This window comes from Lacerta agilis, chromosome Z (genome assembly GCF_009819535.1).
Source record: "Lacerta agilis isolate rLacAgi1 chromosome Z, rLacAgi1.pri, whole genome shotgun sequence".
NCBI classification, from domain to species: domain Eukaryota; kingdom Metazoa; phylum Chordata; class Lepidosauria; order Squamata; family Lacertidae; genus Lacerta; species Lacerta agilis.
In genome coordinates, this window is record NC_046331.1 from 284,573 (window position 1) to 311,477 (window position 26,905).

General features: G+C 46.1%; 1 protein-coding gene across 11 annotated transcripts in view; it reads right to left on the reverse strand.

Annotated features, from left to right (window-relative positions):
• The window catches only part of SPTAN1 (spectrin alpha, non-erythrocytic 1), a 101,806-nt gene that overhangs the window by 40,562 nt on the left and 34,339 nt on the right, over window positions 1-26,905 (reverse strand). For 4 of the 11 annotated variants that reach the window (XM_033137378.1, XM_033137373.1, XM_033137382.1 and 1 more), the window contains 14 exons: window positions 25,911-26,109; window positions 22,478-22,582; window positions 21,474-21,497; window positions 18,515-18,550; window positions 17,852-17,899; window positions 17,292-17,383; window positions 16,094-16,238; window positions 15,068-15,249; window positions 11,193-11,292; window positions 5,029-5,226; window positions 4,015-4,161; window positions 2,961-3,064; window positions 1,856-2,018; window positions 580-594 (listed from right to left, as the gene is read on the reverse strand). In XM_033137378.1, the coding sequence (XP_032993269.1) occupies window positions 580-594; window positions 1,856-2,018; window positions 2,961-3,064; window positions 4,015-4,161; window positions 5,029-5,226; window positions 11,193-11,292; window positions 15,068-15,249; window positions 16,094-16,238; window positions 17,292-17,383; window positions 17,852-17,899; window positions 18,515-18,550; window positions 21,474-21,497; window positions 22,478-22,582; window positions 25,911-26,109 (1,558 nt within the window). Of the gene's footprint in view, window positions 1-579; window positions 595-1,855; window positions 2,019-2,960; window positions 3,065-4,014; window positions 4,162-5,028; window positions 5,227-11,192; window positions 11,293-15,067; window positions 15,250-16,093; window positions 16,239-17,291; window positions 17,384-17,851; window positions 17,900-18,514; window positions 18,554-21,473; window positions 21,498-22,477; window positions 22,583-25,910; window positions 26,110-26,905 lie in introns of all 11 variants that reach the window. The other 7 variants (XM_033137376.1, XM_033137372.1, XM_033137377.1 and 4 more) reach the window with 3 other exon arrangements.

The following is a 26,905-nucleotide window of genomic DNA, read 5'->3' on the forward strand; positions in this document are numbered from 1 at the left end:
AAAAGTAATAAATAAACAATAGGTAAATAAATAAATAAATAAAGGTTAATAAATGTGTAAACAGGTTAATAACTAAATAGGTTAATAAATAAAGAGGTCAAGAATAAATAAACAGGTTAATAATTAAATATATACATTTCATAAATAAATAGGTAAATAAATAAAAAATAAATTGGTTAACAAATAAATAGGTAAATAAATAAAAAATAAATTGGTTAACAAATAAATAGGTAAATAAATAAATTAAAATTGGTTAACAAATAAATAAGTCAATAAATAAACAGGTTGATAAATAAACAAATATACAAATAAACAAATAAGTTAATGTATTATATATGAGAAGCCAAAAATACACGGACGGCGATGGGGTGTGTTTGTGTGTGTTGTCAGTCAACGAGAGGGGAGAAAAACGAAAAAGCTGTCCAAATGACAGACGGGACAGACAGATGAGCAGGTGGGGAAACGAGGAAAATTATATAAAAATTAAAAAAAAAAAAAAAAAGGATCGGAAAGGCAAGCCGACTTCCGACCCACAAATAACGGACGGGGGGAGACGGACGGCGAGCTATCGGGACTTACCAGGAGTTTGGAAAGCTAGAAAAGAGGGAGAGAAGAGAAGAAGGAGAGATCAGGGCCACTTGTCTGGACCCAGAGGCGGCGACTGTCGTTAATCCGTTGGGGGAAGCGGCGGAAACGGGCCGCTCCTCCTTGGGGAGAAAGGGACCCGGCTCCACACCTCGCCGGGGCGACAAGACGCCGGCTTCTCCTCGGCCGGGAGCGGAAACGGATCCGCGGGAAGGGGGGTAGGGGGAATTCCAGGGGCGCCGGAGGCTCTCCAAATGGCGGCCTATATATATATATATATGTATATATGTAAATACGGTGTGTGTGTGTGTGCATATCTACATTCAGTGCTTTTTTTCCGGGGCGGGCACGCAGGGCTACACATACCCCTAAACATTTTGTGAACCGTACGTCTGGCCTCATTGAGGGGCAGTGTTTCAAGGTGAGTAGGAAAATGAGAGTACCCTAAACATTTTTTTAGTAAAAGAAAGAAAGAAAGAGCACTGTATATAGTAATAACCACAATAATAATAACTAGTATTAATATAGTACTCATATATAATATGGACATAACTATAGTAGCAGTAATAATTTATAGTAATTCTTGTAATTAATAATATAATATATTACTATAATAATCTAGTAGTAATATATTATGATAACAATTTAATATCTAATGTGATACATAATAATATATTTCTATCATAATTTAATAATATACAGTATATTCCGGCGTATAAGACTACTTTTTAATCCAGGAAAATCATCTCAAAAGTTGGGGGTCGTCTTATACGCCCAGTCGTTTTATATGCCGGTATATACGGTAATGGCAATATAATAACATATTATAATAGTTGGTTGTAAGCGTTCTGCGTCCACCTCCGCTTAATTTCCCAATAATAAATATAATAACATATAATAATTATCTAATAATAATCCAATCATAACAACATGATTAGATGATTATTATTAAGTAATCTAATCTGATAATACTCCAATAATATAACTATAGTAATCTAATCTAATAATAATCCAGTATAATATAACAGATAATAATCTAATCTGATAATAATAAACTAATAATAATCCAATGATAATCTAACAGGTAATAATCTTATAATAATCCAATAATAATATAACCGATAATAATAATCTAACATATAATCTAATCTAATAATAATTAATAATAGATAGATAAACTAATCTAATAACAATGTAATAATAACCATCCAAGAATCCCTGGTGATTCCCAGGGTCTCTCCTCCCTGTGGCCCCTCCTGTGGCCCCTCACCTGGATGTTGGTGGGGTCCTTGTAGGACTCGTCGCTGGCCGTCTGCAGCTTCTCGCTGATCCACGCCTCGATCTCGTCCACGTCGCGGCTGAACTGCTGCAGGGTCTGTGATTCGCCCAGCTTCGAGCGCTTCTCAATCATCTGGGCCTTCAAGCGGCGCCACCTGGGGGCCGGCAAAGCAAAACGTCAAGGAAACGGATCCTGCCCCCGCGTTCTCAGACTCCCCCCCCCCATGAGAATTCCCCCATTCTTTCCCATAATATATATAATTTTACATAATAGGTAGAGTAAGCAGCTCGGTTCATTTCACTGCACAAAGGTGGTGTAGTGACAATAAAGGTCATTATTATTACCACCACCACCACTACTACTACTACTAACAATTTTAGCTGTTTACTACTACTACTATTACTATTACTCTTCTGTAGGGAGCCCCTCACAGTGGCTGGGGAAACCGAGCCAGTTGGGTGGGGTATAAATTTTTTATTATTATTATTATTATTATTATTATTATTATTATTATTATTATTAACAATTTTAGCTGTTTACAATGGCCTTTACTATTATTATTATTATTATTATTATTATTCTGTAGGGAGCCACTCAAAGTGGCTTGGGAAACAGAGCCAGTTGGGTGGGGTATAAATAATAAATTATTAACAATTTTAGCTGTTTGCAATGGACTTTATTATTATTATTACTATTATTATTATTCTGTAGGGTGCCACTCGCATTGGTTGGGGAAACTGAGCCAGTTGGGTGGGGTATAAATAATTTATTATTATTATTATTATTATTATTATTAATCTTCTGTAGGGAGCGGCTCACAGTGGCTGGGGAAACCCAACCAGTTGGGTGGGGTATAAATTATTTATTATTATTATTATTATTATTATTATTATTAGCTGTTTACAATGGCCTTTACTATTATTATTAATCTGTAGGGAGCTGCCCTATTAATTGTTAATTAATCATTATTAATTAGTAATTAATTAAAACTTAAGTAAACAAAATTTTATTTAGGCCAGCCTAAAAGCCTTCACTCAGATCTCTCACACGCATCCCCTCCCCCCCAGGAAAATATATATATATATATTCCACTGACCTGTCCAGAACTTCGTTACGCCGATTGGCCACAACCCCTTTGGCATAGTGGTCGGCCGAAATGAGCTGTTCGGCAAAGGACTGCAGAGCTGCAATCTTTTCCTCCTGGATGGGAAAAGGGGGGGGGGGGAAACAAGTCGGTAAAGGGCACGGAAGAATGGAAATTCCTTCTGGGCTATTTAACAGAGTATTTTCCGAAAAATTGCCTTTTTGGTGGAAGTCAACCCGATTTGTAAAGGGGGGGTGCAGGGCGGTAGAATATTTTCAGTTCCTGTCTTGGGACGGATCTAAATATTTGAATGGGAAATGTTCCGGGCAGTATATAAATGTAAATCGATTCAATAAACAAATAAACTAAAGAAGCCAAAAAAATCAATTCAACCAATAAAAATAAACTAAACGAACTAAATAAATGTAAATCGATTCAATAGGCAAAGAAACCAAAGAAATGAATTCAATAAATTAAAATAAATGTATAGATCCAATAGACAAAGAAACCAAAGAAAAGAATTCAATAAAAATAAATTAAATAAATGTAAATAGATTCAATAAACAAATAACTAAATATACTAAATGAAACAAAATGTATATAGTTTCGATAAATAAATAAATAAATCAACTAAATTAAACAAACAAGGATTTGATAAAGAACAAACTAAATAATCAACTAAATAAAGCAAACACAAATAGATTTGATAAACAAACGCAATAAACCAACTACATAAAACAAACATAAGCAGATTCGATAAACAAAGAAACTAAATAAATCAACTGAATAAAAGCAATGTAAATAGATTCCATCAACAAACTAATTAAACTAAATAAATAAGATGCAAATAGATTTGATAAACAAGCTAAATAAACAAACTGAATAAAACAAACGTAAACAGATTGGAAAAACAAACGAACAAAGTCAATAGACTATGAATAAATTGCATAAACCCATCAACGCAAGAAACACACTCGAGAAATGAAAGGGAACGAAAGTCCAGAAAAAGAGAGGAATTCAACAAATAAATCCAATTATTCGAAAGCCGCCCGCCCGCCTGCCTCACCTGAACGTTGATGGCCTTGTCAAAGTCTTCGTGTTTCTTGATGAGCGCCTCCACGCTGTCCAGGGAGTCGCCTTTGTCCTCCGTGTTGAGGAACGCCTCGCGGGCCGCCATCCAGTTTTCCGCCTGCTCGCAATCCCGGTGGAAGAGCTGCCGGGGGGGCAAGCGAGGGGTGAGGGGGCGGAGCAAGACCCCCGGACCCCCCAAGACGGTCTTCCGGGAGCCCACACCTTCCCTCCCCCCGGAAACGGGGCCCTCTTATCGGGTTCCGGGCGGTGCCCCCATGCCGGCCACCCGGACCCCACTAAGCCCCCAAAGACGGTCTTCCGGGAGCCCATGCCTTCCCTCTCCCCAGGAAACGGGGCCCCCTTAGCAGGTTCTGGGTGGCGCCCCCCAAGATGATCTTCCGGGAGCCCACGCCTTCCCTCTCCCCCCAAAACAGGGCCCCCGTAGCGGGTTACAGGCGGCACCATGCCGGCCACCCGGACCTCCCTAAGCCCCCCAAAACGGTCTTCCGGGAGCCCATGCCTTCCCTCTCCCTCAGAAACGGGGGCCCCACACTGGCTTCCCTGCGAGGAAGGCCCAGGGATGGGAAATTCCGGAAGCTCCTCCCTTGGGAAGTCCATTTGCATAGCCCCGCCTCCAGAGCACAAGGCCTGCTCCATAAGGGTGGTATATAAATTCAATTAATAATAATAATGATGATGATGATGAATATACCACAAGGTAATGAAATGCGGAAGCCCTGGGATGGGAAATTCCGGAAGCTCCTCCCTCGGGAAGTCCATTTGCATAGCCCCGCCTCCAGAGCACAAGGCCTGCTCCATAAGGGTGGTATATAAATTCAATTAATAATAATAATGATGATGATGATGAATATACCACAAGGTAATGAAATGCGGAAGCCCTGGGATGGGAAATTCCGGAAGCTCCTCCCTCGGGAAGTCCATTTGCATAGCCCCGCCTCCGGGACACAAGGAAGGGCCCCCCTGCTCCGGAACGAACCAACTACTATACCTGCAATTCCAGACACTGGTCCAGCATCATCCGGCGCTGCACCCAGGCTTTCTCCAAGTCGGCCCGTTCCTCATCGAGGACGCCCAGCTTTTCCTTGATCTCCGGGCTGGCGTAGTGGCCGTGCGCCAGGAGCTGCTGGCCAAACTGCTCAAAGGCCTGGAAGGTTCCGGCGCGGGCGTCAATTTCGGTACGGTGCTCCTAAGGCAGAGGGAGGAGAGCCCTTCATTCAGCCGTTTCCTCTCCCCAAAAGAAGCACAACTTTCTGCGCAATCTCCCCAAAAGAAGCACAACTTTCTGTGCAACCCCCCCCCCAGAAAGCTCCATAACTTTGTGTGCAATCTCTCCCAAAAAGTTCAGTAAGTTTTTTTGTGTGCAATCTCCCCAAAACAAGCACAACTTTCCGTGCAATCTCCCCCGAAAAGCTCAACAGCTTTTTGCGCAATCGCTAAAAAAAGGTTCAATCACTTCTTGTGAAATCTCCCCAAAAGAAGCACATCTTTCTGTGCAATCTCAAAAAAGTTCAGTAAGTTTTTTCTCCCCAAAAAGCTCCAAAGTTTTTTTGTGAAATCTCCAAAAAGAGTTCAGTAAGATTTGTGCAATCTCCCCAAAAGAAGCACAACTTTCTGTGCAATCTCCCCCGAAAAGCTCAACAACTTTTTGTGCAATCTCTAAAAAAGGTTCAATCACTTTTTGTGCAATCTCTAAAAAAAGGTTCAATCACTTTTCGTGCAATCTCCCCAAAAGAAACACAACTTTTTTTGCGCAATCTCCCCAAAAAGCACAATAACTTCTGTGCAATCTCTAAAAAAGGTTCAATCACTTTTTGTGCAATCTCCCCAAAAGAAGCACAACTTTTTTTGTACAATCTCCCCCAAAAATCACAATAACTTCTGTGCAATCTCTAAAAAAGGTTCAATCACTTTTTGTGCAATCTCCCCAAAAGAAACACAACTTTTTTGTGCAATCTCCCCAAAAAGCACAATAACTTCTGTGCAATCTCTAAAAAAGGTTCAATCACTTTTTGTGCAATCTCCCCAAAAGAAGCTCAACAGCTTTTTGTTCAATCTCCCTGAAAAGAAGCACAACACTTGGGGCAACCTCCCCAAAAGCACAATTTCCCCTGCAATCTCCAAAGGAAGAAGCGCAACAATTTTGGGGGGGTGCAATCTCCCCAAAAGGAGCACAACTTTTTGTGCAATCTCAAAAAAGCCCAACAGCTTTTTGTTACAATCTCCCCTCAAAAAGTTCAATAACTTTTAGTGCAATCTCCCCCCCTCAAAAAGCACTTTTAAAAATCTCGCTATCTCCCCAAAAGAAACCGGGATGATTTTAAGGTGGCTTAAATGAATATTCTAGTCTATTAATTTCCTCCATTGTCAACTTTTGGACCAATGCTTTGGTTTTGGCTTTATTTGGCTTTGGTTGCTGCTGCCCAGGAGGCCTCCCCTGTCCGAGTGCCAGAGGGCCCCGTTCCTGCCACTCACCACCTGGCCTAGGCCGGAGCCTGACTAGGCCTCAAAAGGAGGCCTCCCCTGTGTGACTAGGCCTCAAAAGGAGGCCTCCTCTGTGTGACTAGGCCTCAAAAGGAGGCCTCCCCTGTGTGACTAGGCCTCAAAAGAAGTCCCCTGTGTGAGTGCCTGAGGGCCCCGTTCCTGCCACTCGCCACCTGGCCCAGGGCAGGGCCTGACTAGGCCTCAAAAGGAGGCCTCCCCTGTGTGAGTGCCTGAGGGCCCCGTTCCTGCCACTCACCACCTGGCCCAGGGCGGGGCCTGACTAGGCCTCAAAAGGAGGCCTCCCCTGCGTGAGTGCCTGAGGGCCCCGTTCCTGCCACTCGCCACCTGGCCCAGGGCAGGGCCTGACTAGGCCTCAAAAGGAGGCCTCCCCTGTGTGACTAGGCCTCAAAAGGAGGCCTCCCCTGTGTGACTAGGCCTCAAATGGAGGCCTCCCCTGTGTGAGTGCCTGAGGGCCCCGTTCCTGCCACTCACCCCCTGATCCAGGGCGGGGCCTGACTAGGCCTCAAAAGGAGGCCTCCCCCGTGTGACTAGGCCTCAAAAGGAGGCCTCCCCTGTGTGACTAGGCCTCAAATGGAGGCCTCCCCTGTGTGAGTGCCTGAGGGCCCCGTTCCTGCCACTCACCCCCTGATCCAGGGCGGGGCCTGACTAGGCCTCAAAAGGAGGCCTCCCCCGTGTGACTAGGCCTCAAAAGGAGGCCTCCCCTGTGTGACTAGGCCTCAAATGGAGGCCTCCCCTGTGTGAGTGCCTGAGGGCCCCGTTCCTGCCACTCACCCCCTGATCCAGGGCGGGGCCTGACTAGGCCTCAAAAGGAGGCCTCCCCCGTGTGACTAGGCCTCAAAAGGAGGCCTCCCCTGTGTGACTAGGCCTCAAATGGAGGCCTCCCCTGTCTGAGTGCCTGAGGGCCCCGTTCCTGCCACTCACCACCTGGCCCAGGGCGGGGCCTGACTAGGCCTCAAAAGGAGGCCTCCCCTGTGTGACTAGGCCTCAAATGGAGGCCTCCCCTGTGTGAGTGCCTGAGGGCCCCGTTCCTGCCATTCACCACCTGGCCCAGGGCGGGGCCTGACAAGGCCTCCAAAGGACTGCTGCCATTGCTGCCCAGATCAGTGCAAAGCTCTTTTTCAAATGTTTTTAAATGTATTATTATTATTATTATTATTATTATTATTATTATTATTATTATTATTATTATTATTATTATTATTCCTTTTCACCTTTTTAAGTTTTCTTGTTGTGGGGGTGGGATAGATGTTTAGTGGGGTTTTGAGTTTTGTTGAATTTTGGTTATTTGTAATTTTTATAGTTTTTGGTTTGTATTGTTGTGTTTTGTTTTCTGTTTTTATATAGGTTTTATTTTGTTCTTAAGGGGTGGGGTCAGGGCTGCCTGGGAGGGGGTCCCGGCCAACAAAATGGCTGGGGCAGGTTGCACCGGGACAACCGATCTCGGTGATCACGGGCAGGAGGAGGAGTTACGCTAAGACCAGACCGTGTCATTGCCGAGGAGGCAGGTTTAGTCGTTGTCTGAGGACTATTCCTGCCTCCGGGTCTGGTCCTGACCGGACGGATACTGGAGTCAGCAAGGGATACCCACACGACCTGAAGATGCTGCTGTGCAATGCCAGGTCAAGGTTGAATAAGACCACTGCCATCCACGACTTGATTGTGGATGGAGGACTTGACCTGGCATGTGTAACAGAGACTTGGTTGGACGAGGCAGATGGGCCTGTCCTTGCCGCTGCTTGTCCACCAGGTTTCTCTTACGCACAGCAACCCAGGCCTTGTTGGGCGGGGAGGGGGGTGTTGCAGTGATTTTTAGGAAGTCCTTAGTTTGCACCAGGCGTCCTATTGGGAAGACCCAGTTCTCTGAGTGCATGTTCTGGAAGTTGGGCAATAGGGGCAGTACAGGATTCCTTTTGGTGTACCGACCTCCCCGCTGCACCAAGGATTCCCTGCCCGAGCTGCTTCGGGTCGTGGCGGATGTTCTCCTGGAGTCACCTAGTTTGGTCGTCCTAGGGGATTTTAACATCCATGCCGACACGACCTTACAAGGGGCCGCTCGGGACTTCGTGGAAAGCATGGCCTCCATGGGGCTGACCCTGAATAAGTCTGGTCCAACTCATAGCCGAGGACATGCCTTAGACCTGGTATTCACCTCTATGGATGTTGGTGATCTGACATTAAAAAAAAAGCGAAACTAAAGAAGTGCCATGGTCAGATCACTTCCTGGTGCAACTGGACTTCTCCGCAACCCTTCCCCTCTGCAGGGAGGTGGGACCAATTCGGATGGTCCGCCCCCGCCACTTAATGGATCCAAACGGTTTCCAGAGAGTGGTGGGGGATACTTTATCCCATGCTGATGGCCTTTCAGCCGATTCCCTGGTGGCCCGCTGGAATGTGGAGCTAACCAGGGCTATTGACTGTTTGGCTCCGAAGCGCCCTCTCCGGTTGCATGGAGCCCGGACAGCCCCGTGGTTCTCCCCGGAGCTGAGGGCGATGAAACCATCGTTGAGACGGCTAGAGCGCCGGTGGCAGAAAACCCATTCTGAATCCGACCGGACACAGGTTAGAGCTCAACGTCGAGCCTACCAAGTGGCGATAGCGACGGCGAAGAAGACTTTCTTCACCACCTCTATTGCATCTGCAGAAAATAGCAGCAGGAGACTCTTTCAGGTGGCTCGGAATCTATCGGAGCCACCTTCGTCATCGGGGCCTGGTAGGGACCCCAAGATCTCCTGCAATGCGTTTGCAAAGTTTTTTGCAGATAAAATCGCTCAGATTCGGAAAGAGGTAGACTCCACCGTGGGAGCAGGGCCAGAGCGGGAGAGTGCCAGAGTCCTGTCTAGTCCAGTTGCGTGGGATCAATTTCAGTCTGTTACCTCCGAGGATGTGGACAGGCTGCTTGGACGAGTGAAACCAACCACCTGTCTCCTTGATCCTTGCCCATCCTGGCTTATAAAAGCTAGCCGGGAGGGGCTGGGCGATGGGCTGCGCGGGGTGGTGAATGCTTCCCTCTGTGAGGGAGCCTTCCCAGCCCCGCTGAAAGAGGCGGTCATTAAACCGCTTCTTAAAAAAACATCTTTAGACCCGGCCAATGTGGCCAACTATCGCCCAGTCTCAAATCTACCATTCTTGGGCAAGGTGATTGAGCGGGTGGTTGCTGAACAACTCCAGGCATGCCTGGAAGAAGCGGACCATTTGGATCCCTTCCAATCGGGATTCAGGCCTCATCATGGGACTGAAACTGCCTTGGCCGCGCTGGTCGATGATCTCCGGTGGGCTAGGGACAAAAGTGAGAGCTGTTTCCTGGTTCTGCTGGATCTCTCAGCGGCCTTTGACACCATCGACCATAACATCCTTCTGGACCGGCTAGAGGGGTTGGGAGCTGGGGCACTGTTATACAGTGGTTCCGCTCTTTCCTCCGGGGCCATGTTCAGAAAGTGGTGGTGGGGGATGAGTGTTCAGACCCCTGGGCTCTCACTTGTGGGGTGCCTCAGGGTTCTGTCCTCTTCCCCATGCTTTTTAATATCTAGATGAAGCCGCTGGGAGAGATCATCAGGGGGTTTGGGCTGGGTGTTCATCAGTATGCGGATGATACCCAGCTCTACCTCTCTTTCAAATCAGAACCAGTGAAGGCTGTGAAGGTCCTGTGTGAGTGCCTGGAGGCGGTTGGAGGATGGATGGTGGCTAACAGATTGAGGTTGAATCCTGACAAGACAGAAGTACTGTTTTGGGGGGACAGGAGGAGGGCAGGTGTGGAGGATTCCCTGGTCCTGAATGGGGTAACTGTGCCCCTGAAGGACCAGATGCGCAGCCTGGGAGTCATTTTGGACTCACAGCTGTCCATGGAGGCACAGGTTAATTCTGTATCCAGGGCAGCTGTCTACCAGCTCCACCTGGTACGCAGGCTGAGACCCTACCTGCCCGCGGACTGCCTCACCAAAGTGGTGCATGCTCTGGTTATCTCCCGCTTGGACTACTGCAATGCGCTCTATGTGGGGCTACCTTTGAAGGTGACCCGGAAACTGCAATTAATCCAGAATGCGGCAGCTAGACTGGTGACTGGGAGTGGCTGCCAGGACCACATAACACCGGTCCTGAGAGATCTACATTGGCTCCCAGTACGTTTCCGAGCACAATTCAAAGTGTTGGTGCTGACCTTGAAAGCCCTAAACGGCCTCGGTCCTGTATACCTGAAGGAGCGTCTCCACCCCCATCATTCAGCCCGGACACTGAGATCCAGCGCCGAGGGCCTTCTGGCGGTTCCCTCGCTGCGAGAAGCCAAGCTACAGGGAACCAGGCAGAGGGCCTTCTCGGTAGTGGCGCCCGCCCTGTGGAACGCCCTCCCGTCAGAAGTCAAGGGAATAAACAACTACCTGACATTCAGAAAATACCTGAAGGCAGCCCTTTTCAGGGAAGTTTTTAATGTGTGATATTTTTGTATCTGATTTTTGTTGGAAGCTGCCCAGAGTGGCTGGGGAAATCCAGCCAGATGGGCGGGGTACAAATAATAAATATTACTATTTTTATTATTATTCTTCAATTTGAAGCTAAAATCTTGCTATCTCCCCAAAAGAAACCGGGATGATTTTAAAGTGGTTTAAAGGAATATTCTAAATTGTAAAACAAAAAATTATGATTATTATTTTTACGTACCTGGTGTCTCTCCAGCAATGCCTCTGCTCCGGTCACGTCCTTTGCCAGCTCGTCGGAGGAGACGAGCCCACGGATACCGTTGACCCAAGACATGAGGTCCCTGCAAAAAGGGACAGAAACGGGGTTGGGGGGTTTTAGAGATGGAGCAATGTTTGCAGCGGGAATATCCCGTTAGCTTAGGGAACCGGGAAGTTTCTAATGTTGGACCGTGGTTTTTAATCTTCCGTTGGGAGCCGGCCAGAGTGGCTGTGGAAACCCAGCTGGATGGGCGGGGTATAAATGGCAAATAATAATAATAATAATAATAATAATAATAATAATAATAATAATAATAATTACTACTACTATTATCACCATTATTATCACCCCTGAAAGCTGCGATATCCTGGGGATCGATCCCCCAACAGGTTGGGTTATGTGCCCTTTCTTTATCGTCCGAGATTGCCAAAATTATCTTTCAGCTCCTATTATCTATCGACTGATGGGCCGATCTATAATATTTTATTTCACCCAAGACTTTTCTTTTCTCTTTTTTTTTCTTTTCTTCCTTCCTTCCTTCTCTCTCTCTCTCTCTCTCTCTCTGTCTCACCCCTTCCTTCCTTCCTTCTTCCGATCGGAAAGCCCTAGGCTCTGTAGTTTAGCCCACAGCACCATGTCTTTCACCTCTTCCTTCCTTCCTTCCTTCCTTCCTTCCTTTCCTTCAATTTCTATTTACACCAGTGGTGTCCAAACTTTTTTCAAAGAGGGCCAGATTTGATGAAGTGAAGGGCTGTTTTTTTTTAGGAATCAAGTTGTTGAGCTTTTTTTTTAGGATTTTCATTTCTTGAAGATTTTACCCCATAGTTCTTGAGCTTTTTCAGGATTTTACCCCATGGTTCTTGAGCTTTTTATAAAGGATTTTACCCCATAGTTTTTAAGGATTTTACCCCATGGTTCTTGAGCTTTTTAAAAGGATTTTACCCCATGGTTCTTGAGCTTCTTAAAGGATTTCACCCCATGGTTCTTGAGCTTTTTAAAGGATTTTACCGCATAGTTTTTAAGGATTTTAGCCCATGGTTCTTGAGCTTTTAAAAGGATTTTACCCCATGGTTCTTGAACTTTTAAAAAAGGATTTTACCCCATGGTTCTTGAGCTTTTTAAAAAGGATTTCACCCCATGGTTCTTGAGCTTTTTTAAGGATTTTACCCCACGGTTCTTGAGCTTCTTAAAGGATTTTACCCCACGGTTAATCCATTCTGAATGCACATTCGTAGGTCGAAAAATTCATAAGTCGAAAAAAATATCCAAATTAACCTGATAGGCTCGTTTATTCGTCTTCTTTAAACGCTCGTGGAACACTCCAAGAAGATCCAACGCAGCTTAAGAGGCGCCGAGAAGGGCAGCCTCGGCTCTTGCTCTGTAAATTGCTACAGTGGTGCCCCGCTAGACGAATGCCTCGCTGGACGAAAAACTCGCTAGACGAACGGCATTCGTCTAGCGGAAGCTGCCCCGCAAGACGAAAAAGTCTATGGGGCTGCTTCGCAAGACAAATTTATTTATTTTTTAGCGCAAAAACCTCAGCGCTCCATTGCCGCTTCGCTAGACGAAAAATTCGCTCTGCGAAAAAACTCGTGGAACGAATTATTTTCGTCTAGCGGGGCACCACCGTATTTGTTTGTAGAATGTATTTTACGTTGTAATGTAGCCAAAGCAAATTCCAAGTTTATTGAAAAATGTACTTGGCCAATAAATTATTATTCTATTCTATTCTATTCTTCAACAATTCCAGCTTAAATGGCCTTGTAATATTACCGCCATCATTTGACCTGCAAAATTGAGAAGACTGGGTGTACTGGTCCTTTAATTGCTGTGTCAATGTTCATAATGTGTTTGCTTTGTAATCCGAATGGATTTTTATTTCATTTTGCTCATTTTGCTGGTCTTCCATCCACTCTAGACCCGTTCCAGTTTGCATACAGAAGTAATAGATCTACTGATGATGCTATCTCTATTGCTGTTCATACTGTACTGAGTCATCTAGAACAACAGGGAACCTACGCAAGGCTGTTGTTCGTGGATTATAGTTCTGCTTTTAATACAATTTTACCAGACAGGTTATTTTTTAACATGACCAATCTGGGTATACATCAGAAGATCTGTTTGTGGGTAAGGAATTTCCTGACTGATAGGCCGCAGACAGTGAGAATGGGATCTTACTATTCTTCTACCCTAGTATTAAGCACAGGAGCTCCCCAGGGATGTGTGTTAAGCCCCTTTCTTTATTCCCTGTACACATGTGATTGCACCCCACTGTATAATTCCAACACAATCATCAAATTTGCGGATGATACAACAGTGGTGGGGCTCATTAGTGAGAATGATGAGTCTGCTTATAGGAAAGAAGTACAGGGGTTAATTCAATGGTGTAAAGAAAATAATCTTATGCTTAACACCAAAAAAACCAAAGAACTTATAATTGACTTTCGGAGAAAGAAAAGTGTATTTTTACCATTGCACATAAATGGCGAGGAGGTGGAGAGGGTTGGCAGTTTTAAATACCTGGGCATTTACATCTCCGAGGACCTCTCATGGACTGTAAATATAAATATGGCTGTGAGGAAGGTGCAGGGGAGGTTGTATTTCCTGAGAATGCTCAGGGGATTGAATCTATCTCAGCACCTACTCCTGTCCTATTATCACAGTACCATTGAGAGTGTCTTAACCTATAGTATACTATCGTGGTATGGGAGCAGCTCTGTAACGGATAAAAAAGCTTTACAGAGAATAATTAAAATTGCCCAGAATGTTATTGGGCTCCAACTACCAACCCTGGACGAGATCTTCACGTCTCGCTGTTTGAAGAAGTCACACAACATCCTGAGAGATCCCACCCATCCTGCTCACAACCTTTTTGAACTGTTGCCTTCGGGCAGAAGATACAGGATAATGAAAACTCGAACCACACGCCTTCTGAATAGTTTCTATCCAAGAGCTTTGATTGCACTTAATAATGATCTCGGGGTCAGTAGTAAGTAATAGTAAGCAGTGAGTAGTACGGAATGCTTCTTGGGAGAAAAGCAATGACAAACCTAGACAGCATCTTAAAAAGCAAAGACATCACCTTGCCGACAAAAGTCCGTATAGTTAAAGCGATGGTTTTCCCAGTAGTAATGTATGGAAGTGAGAGCTGGACCATAAAGAAGGCTGATCGCCGTAGAATTGATGCTTTTGAATTATGGTGCTGGAGGAGACTCTTGAGAGTCCCGTGGACTGCAAGAAGATCAAACCTATCCATTCTCAAAGAAATCAGCCCTGAGTACTCACTAGAAGGACAGATCCTGAAGTTGAGGCTCCAGTACTTTGGCCACCTCATGAGAAGAGAAGAATCCCTAGAAAAGACCCTGATGTTGGGAAAGATGGAGGGCACAAGGAGAAGGGGACGACAGAGGATGAGATGGTTGGACAGTGTTCTCGAAGCTACTAACATGAGTTTGGCCAAACTGCGAGAGGCAGTGAAGGATAGGCGTGCCTGGCGTACTCTGGTCCATGGGGTCACGAAGAGTCGGACACGACTGAACGACTGAACAACAACAAGTACGGAATGAGACAGGATCTTAGGTTATGCTATGCTTTTAATAGGTTATGTTATACTCTGGATTATGTTATGTTTTAATAGATTATGTTTTAATAAGGATGAGAGTGTTGGAGATATGTGCAAATGTGTATGGTAAATCCGGTCTTTGGGTGTTTGATTTTCGTTGTTGTGTATACTGTGTATATACGGACAATGACAATAAATAAATCTTATCTTATTTTATTCCTATAGCCGAAGAAAGATATCTATCTTCTTTAAACGTACGCCCTTCTGAAACGGCAGATTATTTACAAAGGTGTACCTGAAGTCGCCGAGGAAGCGCTGCAGGTCGTGCGAGTCTCCCAGCTTCTCCTTGCGCTGGTCGGCCCGTTTCCCCAGGCTGCTCCAGGCCTGGTTCAGCTCGGTGCATTTCTCCTGCAGGTCGTCCGACGACTCCGGGTGCGACTGGATGAGCCGCTCGGCCGTCTCTCCCAGGGAGTTGACCTGGAGGCGGGGGCAGAAAAGGGGAGCGGCGTGAAAGTCGAGAACGATTCCGAGGACGAGCCCCGTTTGCGGTGGGGGGGAGTGCAGGATAATTCCCGCCTCCGTTGCTTTCTTTTGCAAACGGCACGGAGTCTGCAAACGGGAATCAACATCATTTGCAAAGGGGCCGGAATGATTGCAATTGCAACTTTCTTTTGCAAACGGCACGGAGTCTGCAAACGGGAATCAACATCATTTGCAAAGGGGCTGGAATGATTGCAATTGCAACTTTCTTTTGCAAACGGCACGGAGTCTGCAAACAAGAATCAACCTGGTTTGCAAAGGGGCTGGAATGATTGCAATTGCAACTTTCTTTTGCAAACGGCACGGAGTCCGCAAACGGGAATCAACCTGGTTTGCAAAGGGGCTGGAATGATTGCAATGGCAACTTTCTTTTGCAAACGGCATGGAGTCGAGTATATCTCAAACTCTATATTTTAACTGGAAAAGTCGGGGGTCATCTTATACGCCGGAAAATGCGGGTATATTTAATATAATGTATATATTATATATATATTTAATGTACATTTAAGTTTTTATTATAAATATATAAAATTTATATACTTATTGTTTATATTATATATACAGAAATATTTAAAATTTATGTTTTATTACATATATAATTATATATTAATTTATATCATATATATTTACATTTGTTTGAACATCTTAAGTTTATATTTAAATATGTTAAATATATTAAGTTTATATTTAAATACATTAAAATATTTGAAGTTCCTAAGAATTAAATATACATGTTTTTTTTATATTTTAAGCCAAAAAAGGAGGCCTCCCTTCCACTCACCTTGTCCCCGAGAGCGGCCAGGTCCCTCTCGAAGCCTTCGTGCTTCCGCTGCAGGGCCTGGACACTGGCCAGGTCGTGCCCGTAATTGTCCGTGTTGAGGGCTTGGTTCTTCTCCTCGATCCACTCCTTTGTTTCATCGGCGTCTCTGCAAGGCAGGAAGTTCAACATTTAGCAGGAACAGGCTCTCCTTCCCTGGGTTTTGAGGGTCTGGAAATCGAGCCTGGTGAGGAACGGTCGAAGGAGCTGGGCGTCTTTAGTCTGGACACCAAGCCTGGTGAGGAACGGTCGAAGGAGCTGGGTGTGTTTAGGGTGGGGAAGAAGAGGTGTGACAGCCTGATGAGGAACTGTCGAAGGAGCTGGGTATGTTTAGGGTGGGGGAGAGGATTTATTAGAGCCTGATGAGGAACGGTTGAAAGAGCTGGGTATGTTTAGTGTTGGAAAGAGGACATCTGAGAGCCACCATCAAACTTCTCCAGGTGATGGAGGGTCTGGAAAATGAGCCTGATGAGGAACTGTTGAAGGAGCTGGGTGGGAAAGAGGAGACATGAGAGCCTGATGAGGAACGGTTGAAGGAGCTGGATGGGAAAGAGGAGACATGAGAGCCTGATGAGGAATGGTTGAAGGAGCTGGATGGGAAAGAGGAGACATGAGAGCCTGATGAGGAACGGTTGAAGGAGCTGGGTATGTTTAGGGTGGGAAAGAGGAGATATGAGAGCCTGATGAGGAACGGTTGAAGGAGCTGGATGGGAAAGAGGAGGTATGAGAGCCTGATGAGGAACGGTTGAAGGAGCTGGGTATGTTTAGGGTGGGAAAGAGGAGATATGAGAGCCTGATGAGGAACGGTTGAAGGAGCTGGATGGGAAAGAGGAGGTATGAGAGCCTGATGAGGAACGGTTGAAGGAGCTGGGTATGTTTAGGGTGGGAAAGAAGAGATATGAGAGCCTGATGAGGAATGGTTGAAAGAGCTGGGTATGTTTAGGGTGGGAAAGAGGACATCTGAGAGCCACCATCAAACTTCTCCAGGTGATAGAGGGTTTGGAAAATGAGCCTGATGAGGAACTGTCGAAGGAGCTGGGTATGTTTAGTGTGGGAAAGAGGAGCTATGACAGCCACCTTCGAGTATCTCCAGATGATGGAGGACCTGGAAACCACGCCGCTGCCCAAGCCCCAGAACCCGCCACCCCTCGGTGCCCCTCACCTGTGGAATCGCTGCACCTCGTGAGCGCTGCCCAAAAGCTGGCTCCGCTCTTCGGCCAGCCGCTGGAGGGATCGCCAGCGCTCGTTCAGTTCCTGGAGGACGGAGGGAAGAGGTGGAATCGGGATCAACGAACAGCCATTGGCCCAAATAATAATAATAGTAATAATGATGATGATGATGAGAAACTGCGCCTTGATTTCCGCAATGTAATTTGGCCCAAAAAGGTGAGCATTATATTCCAGCAAATACGGCAACTGTATTAACTTGTGTCTCACGAGCCACTGAATCGAATGTGCGCCCCTGTTTTTAGAACCATTTAACCCCCCCAAAAAAAAACCCACATTTGCTGTATAAGGGACTATGATGACCGGAATGTAATTGAAATCAACAAGATTTTGGAACGCAGAAATCATCAAATCAAGCACACCTAAATTATATTATTTCTATAACGAAAACGAGAGGGAAAAGAGAAAGAGGAGAAGAGAACGAGAGGAAAAGAGAAGAACAAGAGGAAAAGAGGACAGAATGAGAACGAGAGGAGAGAACAAATCTCGTCTCACCTTGATGGAGTTGAAGGTCGCCACCGTGTGCAACATCAGCTTTGCGGACTGGATGCAAAAAAGAAGCGTCGAAAACAAAAGTTAATACAGTAATAATAATAATAATAATAATAATTAAATAATCATAATAATTAATATTAAATAACAATAATACTATTAATATTTAATATTAAATAGTAATCTTAATATTTATTATCAAATAATTGTAATAATTAATATTAAATAACAATAAAATTATTAATAATATTAAATATTAAATAGTAATGTTGATAATATTAATAATATTAAATATTAAATAATCATAATAATAAATATTAAATAATATTAAATGACAACATTGACACACCAAAAGGGGAAAAACCTCCCAGTAATAATAATAACAGTAGTAGCAGTGAAGACAGGAGTGCCTGGCGTGCTCTGGTCGGATATGACTAAACAACTAAATAACACCAAGCAGTAGTAGTGACAACAACAACTTCCCATGCTTCCAAAAATCAAAATGCTTCTGGGTTATTTATTTATTTTTAATTTAAGGGAGAAATTAATTTGCTTTCAAGGAGAAAAAGAAAAAGACTACGGAAAAAACAACTCAAGGTCTCTATTGACGTTCTTTGGAGAGAGAGAGAGAGAGAGAGGGGGGGGGGGGGGAGAGAATTTTATTACCTTCCAAGGAGATGCTGTCTTCGAATCGGTCTCATCCTGCTTGAAATAATTTATAATAATTATTAGTGGCGCTGGCTCAACTGGTTGCTATTATTATAGATTGGATATATTAATTATTATATATTAAATATATTGAAAACGTTAAATTTTAAAGATTAACCGTATTAAATATTCACATCAATAATATTGAATAAAATAATTTAATATAAGATGCCCCCCCAAAGCTCCATTTCTGCGAATCCCTCCCAAAAACTTCAACAAGTTTGGGATAAATCCCTCCCCGAAATCATTAAATGAGTTTGGGCACATTTCCCCCCCAAAATTCAACAAATTTGGGCAAAATCCTCCCAAAAAGTTCAAGTTTTGGCAAAATCCCCCTATAAGCTCAAAAGGTTTGGGCAAATTCGGCAAAAGAAAAACTCAGTGGGTTTGGGCAAATCCCCCCAAAAAAGCTTGAAATCAAGATCAAAAGGTGTGGTATTTTTTGGGATCGAAATCGAAAGAGGTAGCTTTTTCGGATTGAAAGACGTGGTTTTTTGGGATTGGGATCGAAAGACGTAGTTTTTTGGAACTGGGATCGAAAGATGCGGCTTTCTTTGGATTGAAAGACGTGACTTTATGGCAGGGGTTAGCAACCTTTTTCAGCCGTGGGCCGGTCTACCGTCCCTCAGACCATGTGGAGGGCTGGACTATATTTTGAAAAGAATAATCAACGAATTCCTATGCCCAAAAAAATAACCCAGAGATGCATTTGAAATAAAAGCACATATTCTACTCGTGTCAAAACACCAGGCAGGCCCCACAAATAACCCAGAGATGCATTTCAAATAAAAGGACACATTCTGCTCATGTCAACACACCAGGCAGGCCCCACAAATAAGCCAGAGATGCATTTCAAATAAAAGGACACATTCTGCTCATGTCAACACACCAGGCAGGCCCCCCAAATAACCCAGAGATGCATTTCAAATAAAAGGACACATTCTGCTCATGTCAACACACCAGGCAGGCCCCACAAATAAGCCAGAGATGCATTTCAAATAAAAGGACACATTCTGCTCATGTCAACACACCAGGCAGGCCCCACAAATAAGCCAGAGATGCATTTCAAATAAAAGGACACATTCTGCTCATGTCAACACACCAGGCAGGTCCCACAAATAAGCCAGAGATGCATTTGAAATAAAAGGACACATTCTGCTCATGTCAACACACCAGGCAGGCCCCACAAATAAGCCAGAGGTGCATTTCAAATAAAAGGACACATTCTGCTCATGTCAAAACACCAGGCAGGCCCCACAAATAAGCCAGAGATGCATTTGAAATAAAAGGACACATTCTGCTCATGTCAAAACACCAGGCAGGCCCCCCAAATAACCCAGAGATGCATTTGAAATAAAAGGACACATTCTGCTCATGTCAAAACACCAGGCAGGCCCCACAAATAAGCCAGAGATGCATTTCAAATAAAAGGACACATTCTGCTCATGTCAAAACACCAGGCAGGCCCCACAAATAAGCCAGAGATGCATTTGAAATAAAAGGACACATTCTGCTCATGTCAACACACCAGGCAGGCCCCCCAAATAAGCCAGAGATGCATTTCAAATAAAAGGACACATTCTGCTCATGTCAAAACACCAGGCAGGCCCCCCAAATAAGCCAGAGATGCATTTGAAATAAAAGGACACATTCTGCTCATGTCAACACACCAGGCAGGCCCCCCAAATAAGCCAGAGATGCATTTCAAATAAAAGGACACATTCTGCTCATGTCAAAACACCAGGCAGGCCCCACAAATAACCCAGAGATGCATTTGAAATAAAAGGACACATTCTGCTCATGTCAAAACACCAGGCAGGCCCCCCCAAATAAGCCAGAGATGCATTTCAAATAAAAGGACACATTCTGCTCATGTCAACACACCAGGCAGGCCCCCCAAATAAGCCAGAGATGCATTTCAAATAAAAGGACACATTCTGCTCATGTCAAAACACCAGGCAGGCCCCCCAAATAAGCCAGAGATGCATTTGAAATAAAAGGACACATTCTGCTCATGTCAACACACCAGGCAGGCCCCACAAATAACCCAGAGATGCATTTGAAATAAAAGGACACATTCTGCTCATGTCAAAACACCAGGCAGGCCCCCCAAATAAGCCAGAGATGCATTTGAAATAAAAGGACACATTCTGCTCATGTCAAAACACCAGGCAGGCCCCACAAATAACCCAGAGATGCATTTGAAATAAAAGGACACATTCTGCTCATGTCAAAACACCAGGCAGGCCCCCCAAATAAGCCAGAGATGCATTTCAAATAAAAGGACACATTCTGCTCATGTCAACACACCAGGCAGGCCCCCCAAATAAGCCAGAGATGCATTTCAAATAAAAGGACACATTCTGCTCATGTCAAAACACCAGGCAGGCCCCACAAATAAGCCAGAGATGCATTTGAAATAAAAGGACACATTCTGCTCATGTCAACACACCAGGCAGGCCCCCCAAATAAGCCAGAGATGCATTTCAAATAAAAGGACACATTCTGCTCATGTCAAAACACCAGGCAGGCCCCACAAATAACCCAGAGATGCATTTGAAATAAAAGGACACATTCTGCTCATGTCAAAACACCAGGCAGACCCCCAAATAAGCCAGAGATGCATTTGAAATAAAAGGACACATTCTGCTCATGTCAACACACCAGGCAGGCCCCCCAAATAAGCCAGAGATGCATTTCAAATAAAAGGACACATTCTGCTCATGTCAAAACACGCTGATTCCTGGACCGTCCGTGGGCTGGATTGAGAAGGCAATTGGGCCGCATCTGGCCCCCAGGCCTTAGGTTGCCTACCCCTGCTTTATGGGATGAGGATTGAAAGACGTAGCTTTTTGGGGGATCGGGATCGAAAGACGTGGTTTTTGGGGGATCGGGAATCAAAGAAGAGGATGCTTACCCGCGGCATCATGCCGTAGACTTCCTGAAAGAGAGAAGGACAGACTTAACTCCTTTTCTTTAAGCAAGAGAATCTAGTAACAATCGTAAAAGTAATGATAAGAATAATGCCAGAACAACAACTACAACGGCATAACTGTAATGACGATAATAATAAGAATAACAATGACAACAACCATAATTGTGATATTAGGTCTGGTCTGTGATTTTTTTAAAAAAAATATTTCTGTATTTATATTTCTTTTTTACTTTTCGTTTCTTCTGTATTTTTTTTTGTTTTTTGGAAAATAAATAAATGGTATTTCTTTAAAAATGTGATATTATTAATGGTAATAATGATAATAATAATGACATAATAACGATGATATCAACAATAACGATCATGGTGATGATAATAAAAATAATGGCATAACTAAAATGATAATATTAATAGTAATGATAATACGATTCAGATTATGATTCTGATGTTAGCTGCTCTAAGCCTTGGCTTCGGCTGGGTACAAATAAAAATTATTATTATTATCATTATCATTATTAAGTTAGCTGCTCCGAGCCTGGCACCAGCTGGGTACAATAATAATAATAATAATAATAATAAAAACAAAATCAGCAAAAACAATACTAATACAACAAGCTCCTTGGAGAGTGTTTTCCATAAAAAGGGAATAATGATGATGAGAAATAGAACAATAATAGTAATAATAGTAAAGATAATAACAACACCATTCCTATAGTAACAGTAATGATAATAACTATAACAGCATAATGGAAACGATGAGCATAAAAATAAAATAAAAATAATGTATCTCTTTTGCTTGGGTTGGACCTTTTTGCAACGGAGAGGAATAATTTCAATTGCAACCGGTTCTCTATTGCTTTATTATTATTTTTTGCAAAGAGCAGGAAGTCCGCAAACGCCGAGAAGAAACCAGATTGGCAACGGAGAGGAATAATTTAAATTTGTTAACGAGGAGGGGGCGTCGGCAAAGAATAAGAGGGACCGACCTGCTGCTGTACGGCCTGGACTTCATCGGCAATCAGCCCTTCAGACTCAAGATCGTCGGCCACCTTGTTGATGTCCTTCAGGCGAGACTCGTTGGCTTTCAGGTCCTGCGTAGGGCGGGGGGGAAGACGGGCGCGTGAGAATCGGGACAGTCCTCACCGTCCGGCCAGAAACCCTCCCGGGACGACGCACCTACTTAGACCGAATCCCACCTACTAGACCATATGCTTTCCAGAACGATTCACTGGAAAGCCCCAAGCCATTAAGGGTTGACCCACTGGCTAGTTGCATTGACCCACCGGCTGGTCAGAATACCTTCCAGAATAACCCACCTAGTAGACCAAATCCCTTCTGTCCAGACGCTTCCAGGACGACCCACTGGCTGCTCCTAATGTTTTTGGGGATGACCCACTGGTCAATCAGAATCTGTGCTAGGACGATCCAACTACTAGACCGATTCCATTCCAGGAAGACCCCCCCGGCCAGTCTAAATCCCTTCCAGGATGACCCCCAGGCCGGTACAAATCCCTTCCAGGATGACCAACTGGCTGGTCCTAATCCTTTTTGAGGAAGACCCACCGGTCAGTCAGAATCTGTCCCGGGACGATCAAACTACTAGACCGATTCAATTCCAGGAAGACCCCCCGGCCAGTCTGATTCCCTTCCAGGATAACCCCCTGGCCGGTACAAATCCCTTCCAAGATGACCAACTGGCTGCTCCTAAACCTTTTTGGGGAATACCCATCGGTCAGTCTGAAGCTGTCCTAGGATGATCCATCTACTAGACCGATTCCATTCCAGGAAGACCCCACGGCCAGTCTGAATCCTTTCCAGGATGACCACCTGGCCGGTACAAATCCCTTCCAGGACGACAAACTGGCAGGTCCTAATTCTTTTTGGGGAAGACCAACCGGTCAGTCAGAATCCCTACCAGGATGACCAACTGGCTGGTCATAATCCTTTCTGGGGAAGACCCACCGGACAGTCTGAATCCCTTCCAGGATGACCCCTGGCTGGTATAAATCCCTTCCAGGATGACCAACTGGCTGCTCCTAATCCTTTTTGGGGAAGACCCCCCAGCCAGTCTGAATCCCTTCCAGGATGACCCCCTGGCCGGTACAAATCCATTCCAGGATGACCAACTGGCTGGTCCTAATCCTTTTTGGGGACGACCCACCGGTCAGTCTGAATCTATCCTAAGACGACCCAACTACTAGACCGATTCCATTCCAGGAAGACCCCTTGGCCAGTCTGAATCCCTTCCAGGATGACCTCCTGGCCAGTAGAAATCCCTTCCAGGATGACCAACTGGCTGGTCCTAATCCTTTTTGGGCAAGATCCACCGGTCAGTCAGAATCTGTCCTAGGTCGATCCAACTACTAGACCGATTGAATTCCAGGAAGACCCCCCGGCCAGTTTGATTCCCTTCCAGGATGACCCCCTGGCCGGTACAAATCCCTTCCAGGACGACCAACTGACTGGTCCTAATCCTTTTTGGGGAAGATCAACCGGTCAGTCTGAATCCCTTCCAGGATGACACCCTGGCCGGTAAAAATCCCTTCCAGGATGACCAACTGGCTGGTCCTAATCCTTTTTGGGGAAGATCCACCGGTCAGTCAGAATCTGTCCTAGGTCGATCCAACTACTAGACCGATTCAATTCCAGGAAGACCCCCTGGCCAGTCTGATTCCCTTCCAGGATGACCCCCTGGCCGGTACAAATCCCTTCCAGGACGACCAACTGACTGGTCCTAATCCTTTTTGGGGAAGATCAACCGGTCAGTCTGAATCCCTTCCAGGATGACACCCTGGCCGGTACAAATCCATTCCAGGATGACCAACTGGCTGGTCCTAATCCTTTTTGGGGAAGATCCACCGGTCAGTCAGAATCTGTCCTAGGTCGATCCAACTACTAGACCGATTCAATTCCAGGAAGACCCCCTGGCCAGTCTGAATCCCTTCCAGGATGACCCCCTGGCCGGTACAAATCCCTTCCAGGACGACCAACTGACTGGTCCTAATCCTTTTTGGGGAAGATCAACCGGTCAGTCAGAATCCCTTCCAGGATGACACCCTGGCCGGGACAAATCCATTCCAGGATGACCAACTGGCTGGTCCTAATCCCTTTTGGGGACAACCCACCAGTCAGTCTGAATCTATCCTAGGTCGATCCAACTACTAGACCGATTCCATTCCAGGAAGACCCCCTGGCCAGTCTGAATCCCTTCCAGGATGACCCCCTGGCCGGTACAAATCCCTTCCAGGATGACCAACTGGTTGGTCCTAATTCTTTTTGGGGAAGACCCACCGGTCAGTCAGAATCTGTCCTAGGACGATCCATCTACTAGACCGATTCCATTCCAGGAAGACCCCACGGCCAGTCTGAATCCCTTCCAGGATGACCCCCTGGCCGGCAAAAATCCCTTCCAGGACGACAAACTGGCTGGTCCAAATCCTTTTTGGGGAAGACCAACCGGTCAGACAGAATCCCTTCCAGGATGACCAACTGGCTGGTCCTAATCCTTTTTGGGGAAGACCCACCGGTCAGTCAGAATCTGTCCTAGGTCAATCCAACTACTAGACCGATTCCATTCCAGGAAGACCCCCCGGCCAGTCTGATTCCCTTCCAGGATGACCCCCTGGCCGGTACAAATCCCCTCCAGGACGACCAACTGGCTGGTCCTAATCCTTTTGGGGAAGATCAACCGGTCAGTCAGAATCTGTCCTAGGACGATCCAACTACTAGACCGATTCAATTCCAGGAAGACCCCCCCCCCGCTGGTCCGAATCCATTCTGGCACCACCCACTGGTGAATCTGAATCTGTCCTAGGACGGCCCACTTACTAGTCTGATTCTATTCTAGGAAGACCCCCCCTCCCGGCCTGTCTGAACCACTTTGAGGATGACCCCCCCGGCGGTCCGAATCCATTCCGGGACCACCCACCCGCCGATCAGCATTGACCAACCTTTCCAGGAAGACCCACCTATTGAAACAGCTACTCGACTAGATTCCTTTCCGGCGCGACCCGTTGGCCGGTCCGAATCAGCTCGTTAATGCGGCCCACAAACCTTGCCGACCTTGCCGCCCACTCAGTCCCCGTGCTAAACGGGCGCGGCCCGGCAAGGCTTCTGACTGACTGCAGGAAGCTCCTGCAGCCAATCAGAAGCCGCGGACGCCCCTGCGCAGTGTCACTGGTGCGGCTTCTGCAGCCAATCAGAAGCCGCGGACACCTCTGGGCGCCACCCCTTCCTTCCTGCTGAGGCGGCTGAGCGGGAAGGAAGCGGTAGTTTGCTTATCCCTGTCCTAGTCCAAATCCCTTCTGGGACAACCCACCAGCTCTTTTGTTCGGACACGAGCTGGAAGCCAACGGGGAAACGCTTCAGATGTGTGGCCAGCCCTCCCCCCCCCAATTTCCTCCGTTCCACAGAGCTCACCTTTTGGAAATCGTCGAACTTTTTCTGCAGCACCTCCACCTGCTCCAGGTCGGCGCCGACCTCCTCGTTGGTGAGGGCCGCCTCCTTCTCGTTGATCCACTGCTGCAGCTCGTTGGCCTCGCGGAAGAGCGTGAACTTCTTGCAGCTCTTCTCCAGCATGGCCTTCCGCTTCTCTCCCATCTCCAGGAGGGAGCCGTACCTGGGGCACAGGGGAGGGGAAGCCCGTCACATCTCGTTCTCGGGCCCCGGGGCAGAGGCTTTTGACCTCATCGAGTTGACCGAGCCGGAAATTATTCTGTATTGAATTTATATACCGCTTTGTACCCCCAGGGTCTCAATCCGATTACGGAACCAGAAAGCCCCAAGGAACTCTCTGGAGAACCTGGCGAGGTCAGTGGCCCCTGACATCGTTTCTGCACCCTGAAACCCCTGGTGAGCTTCTTGATCTTTCCCAAAATACCCCTCCCTCGGGGAGTGTCCCCTCAGCCTTCTCTCCCCTATCCTGGGGAGGCCTCCCGAGAGGTGCCCCCCCAACAAGCTATGTCCTTCCCGTGCCCCCCAATTGCTGGTTTCTGAGCTTCTCCCTGCTCCCTTTGGCAAGCTACGTCCCTCCTGTGCCCCCCAAACACTGGTCTCTGAGCTTTCCCCTGCCCCCAACAGAGGCCCCCCCGACAAGCGACGTCCTTCCTGTGCCCCCAAAACGCTGGCCTCTGAGCTTCCCCCTGCCCCCAACAGAGGCCCCCCTGACAAGCGACGTCCTTCCTGTGCCCCCCAACCACTGATCTCTGAGTTCCTCCCTGCCCCAAGAAGCGCCTACTTGACAAGCTACATCCTTCCTGTATGGTCTCCAATACTGCTGGTCTCCGAGCTGCCCCCCCAATACTGCTGGTCTCCGAGCTGCCCCCCAGAAGCACCCCCCTTGACAAGCTACGTCTTTCCTGTACCCCAAAACAGCTGGTCTCTGAGCTTCCCCCACTGCCCCCAAAGGAGGCACC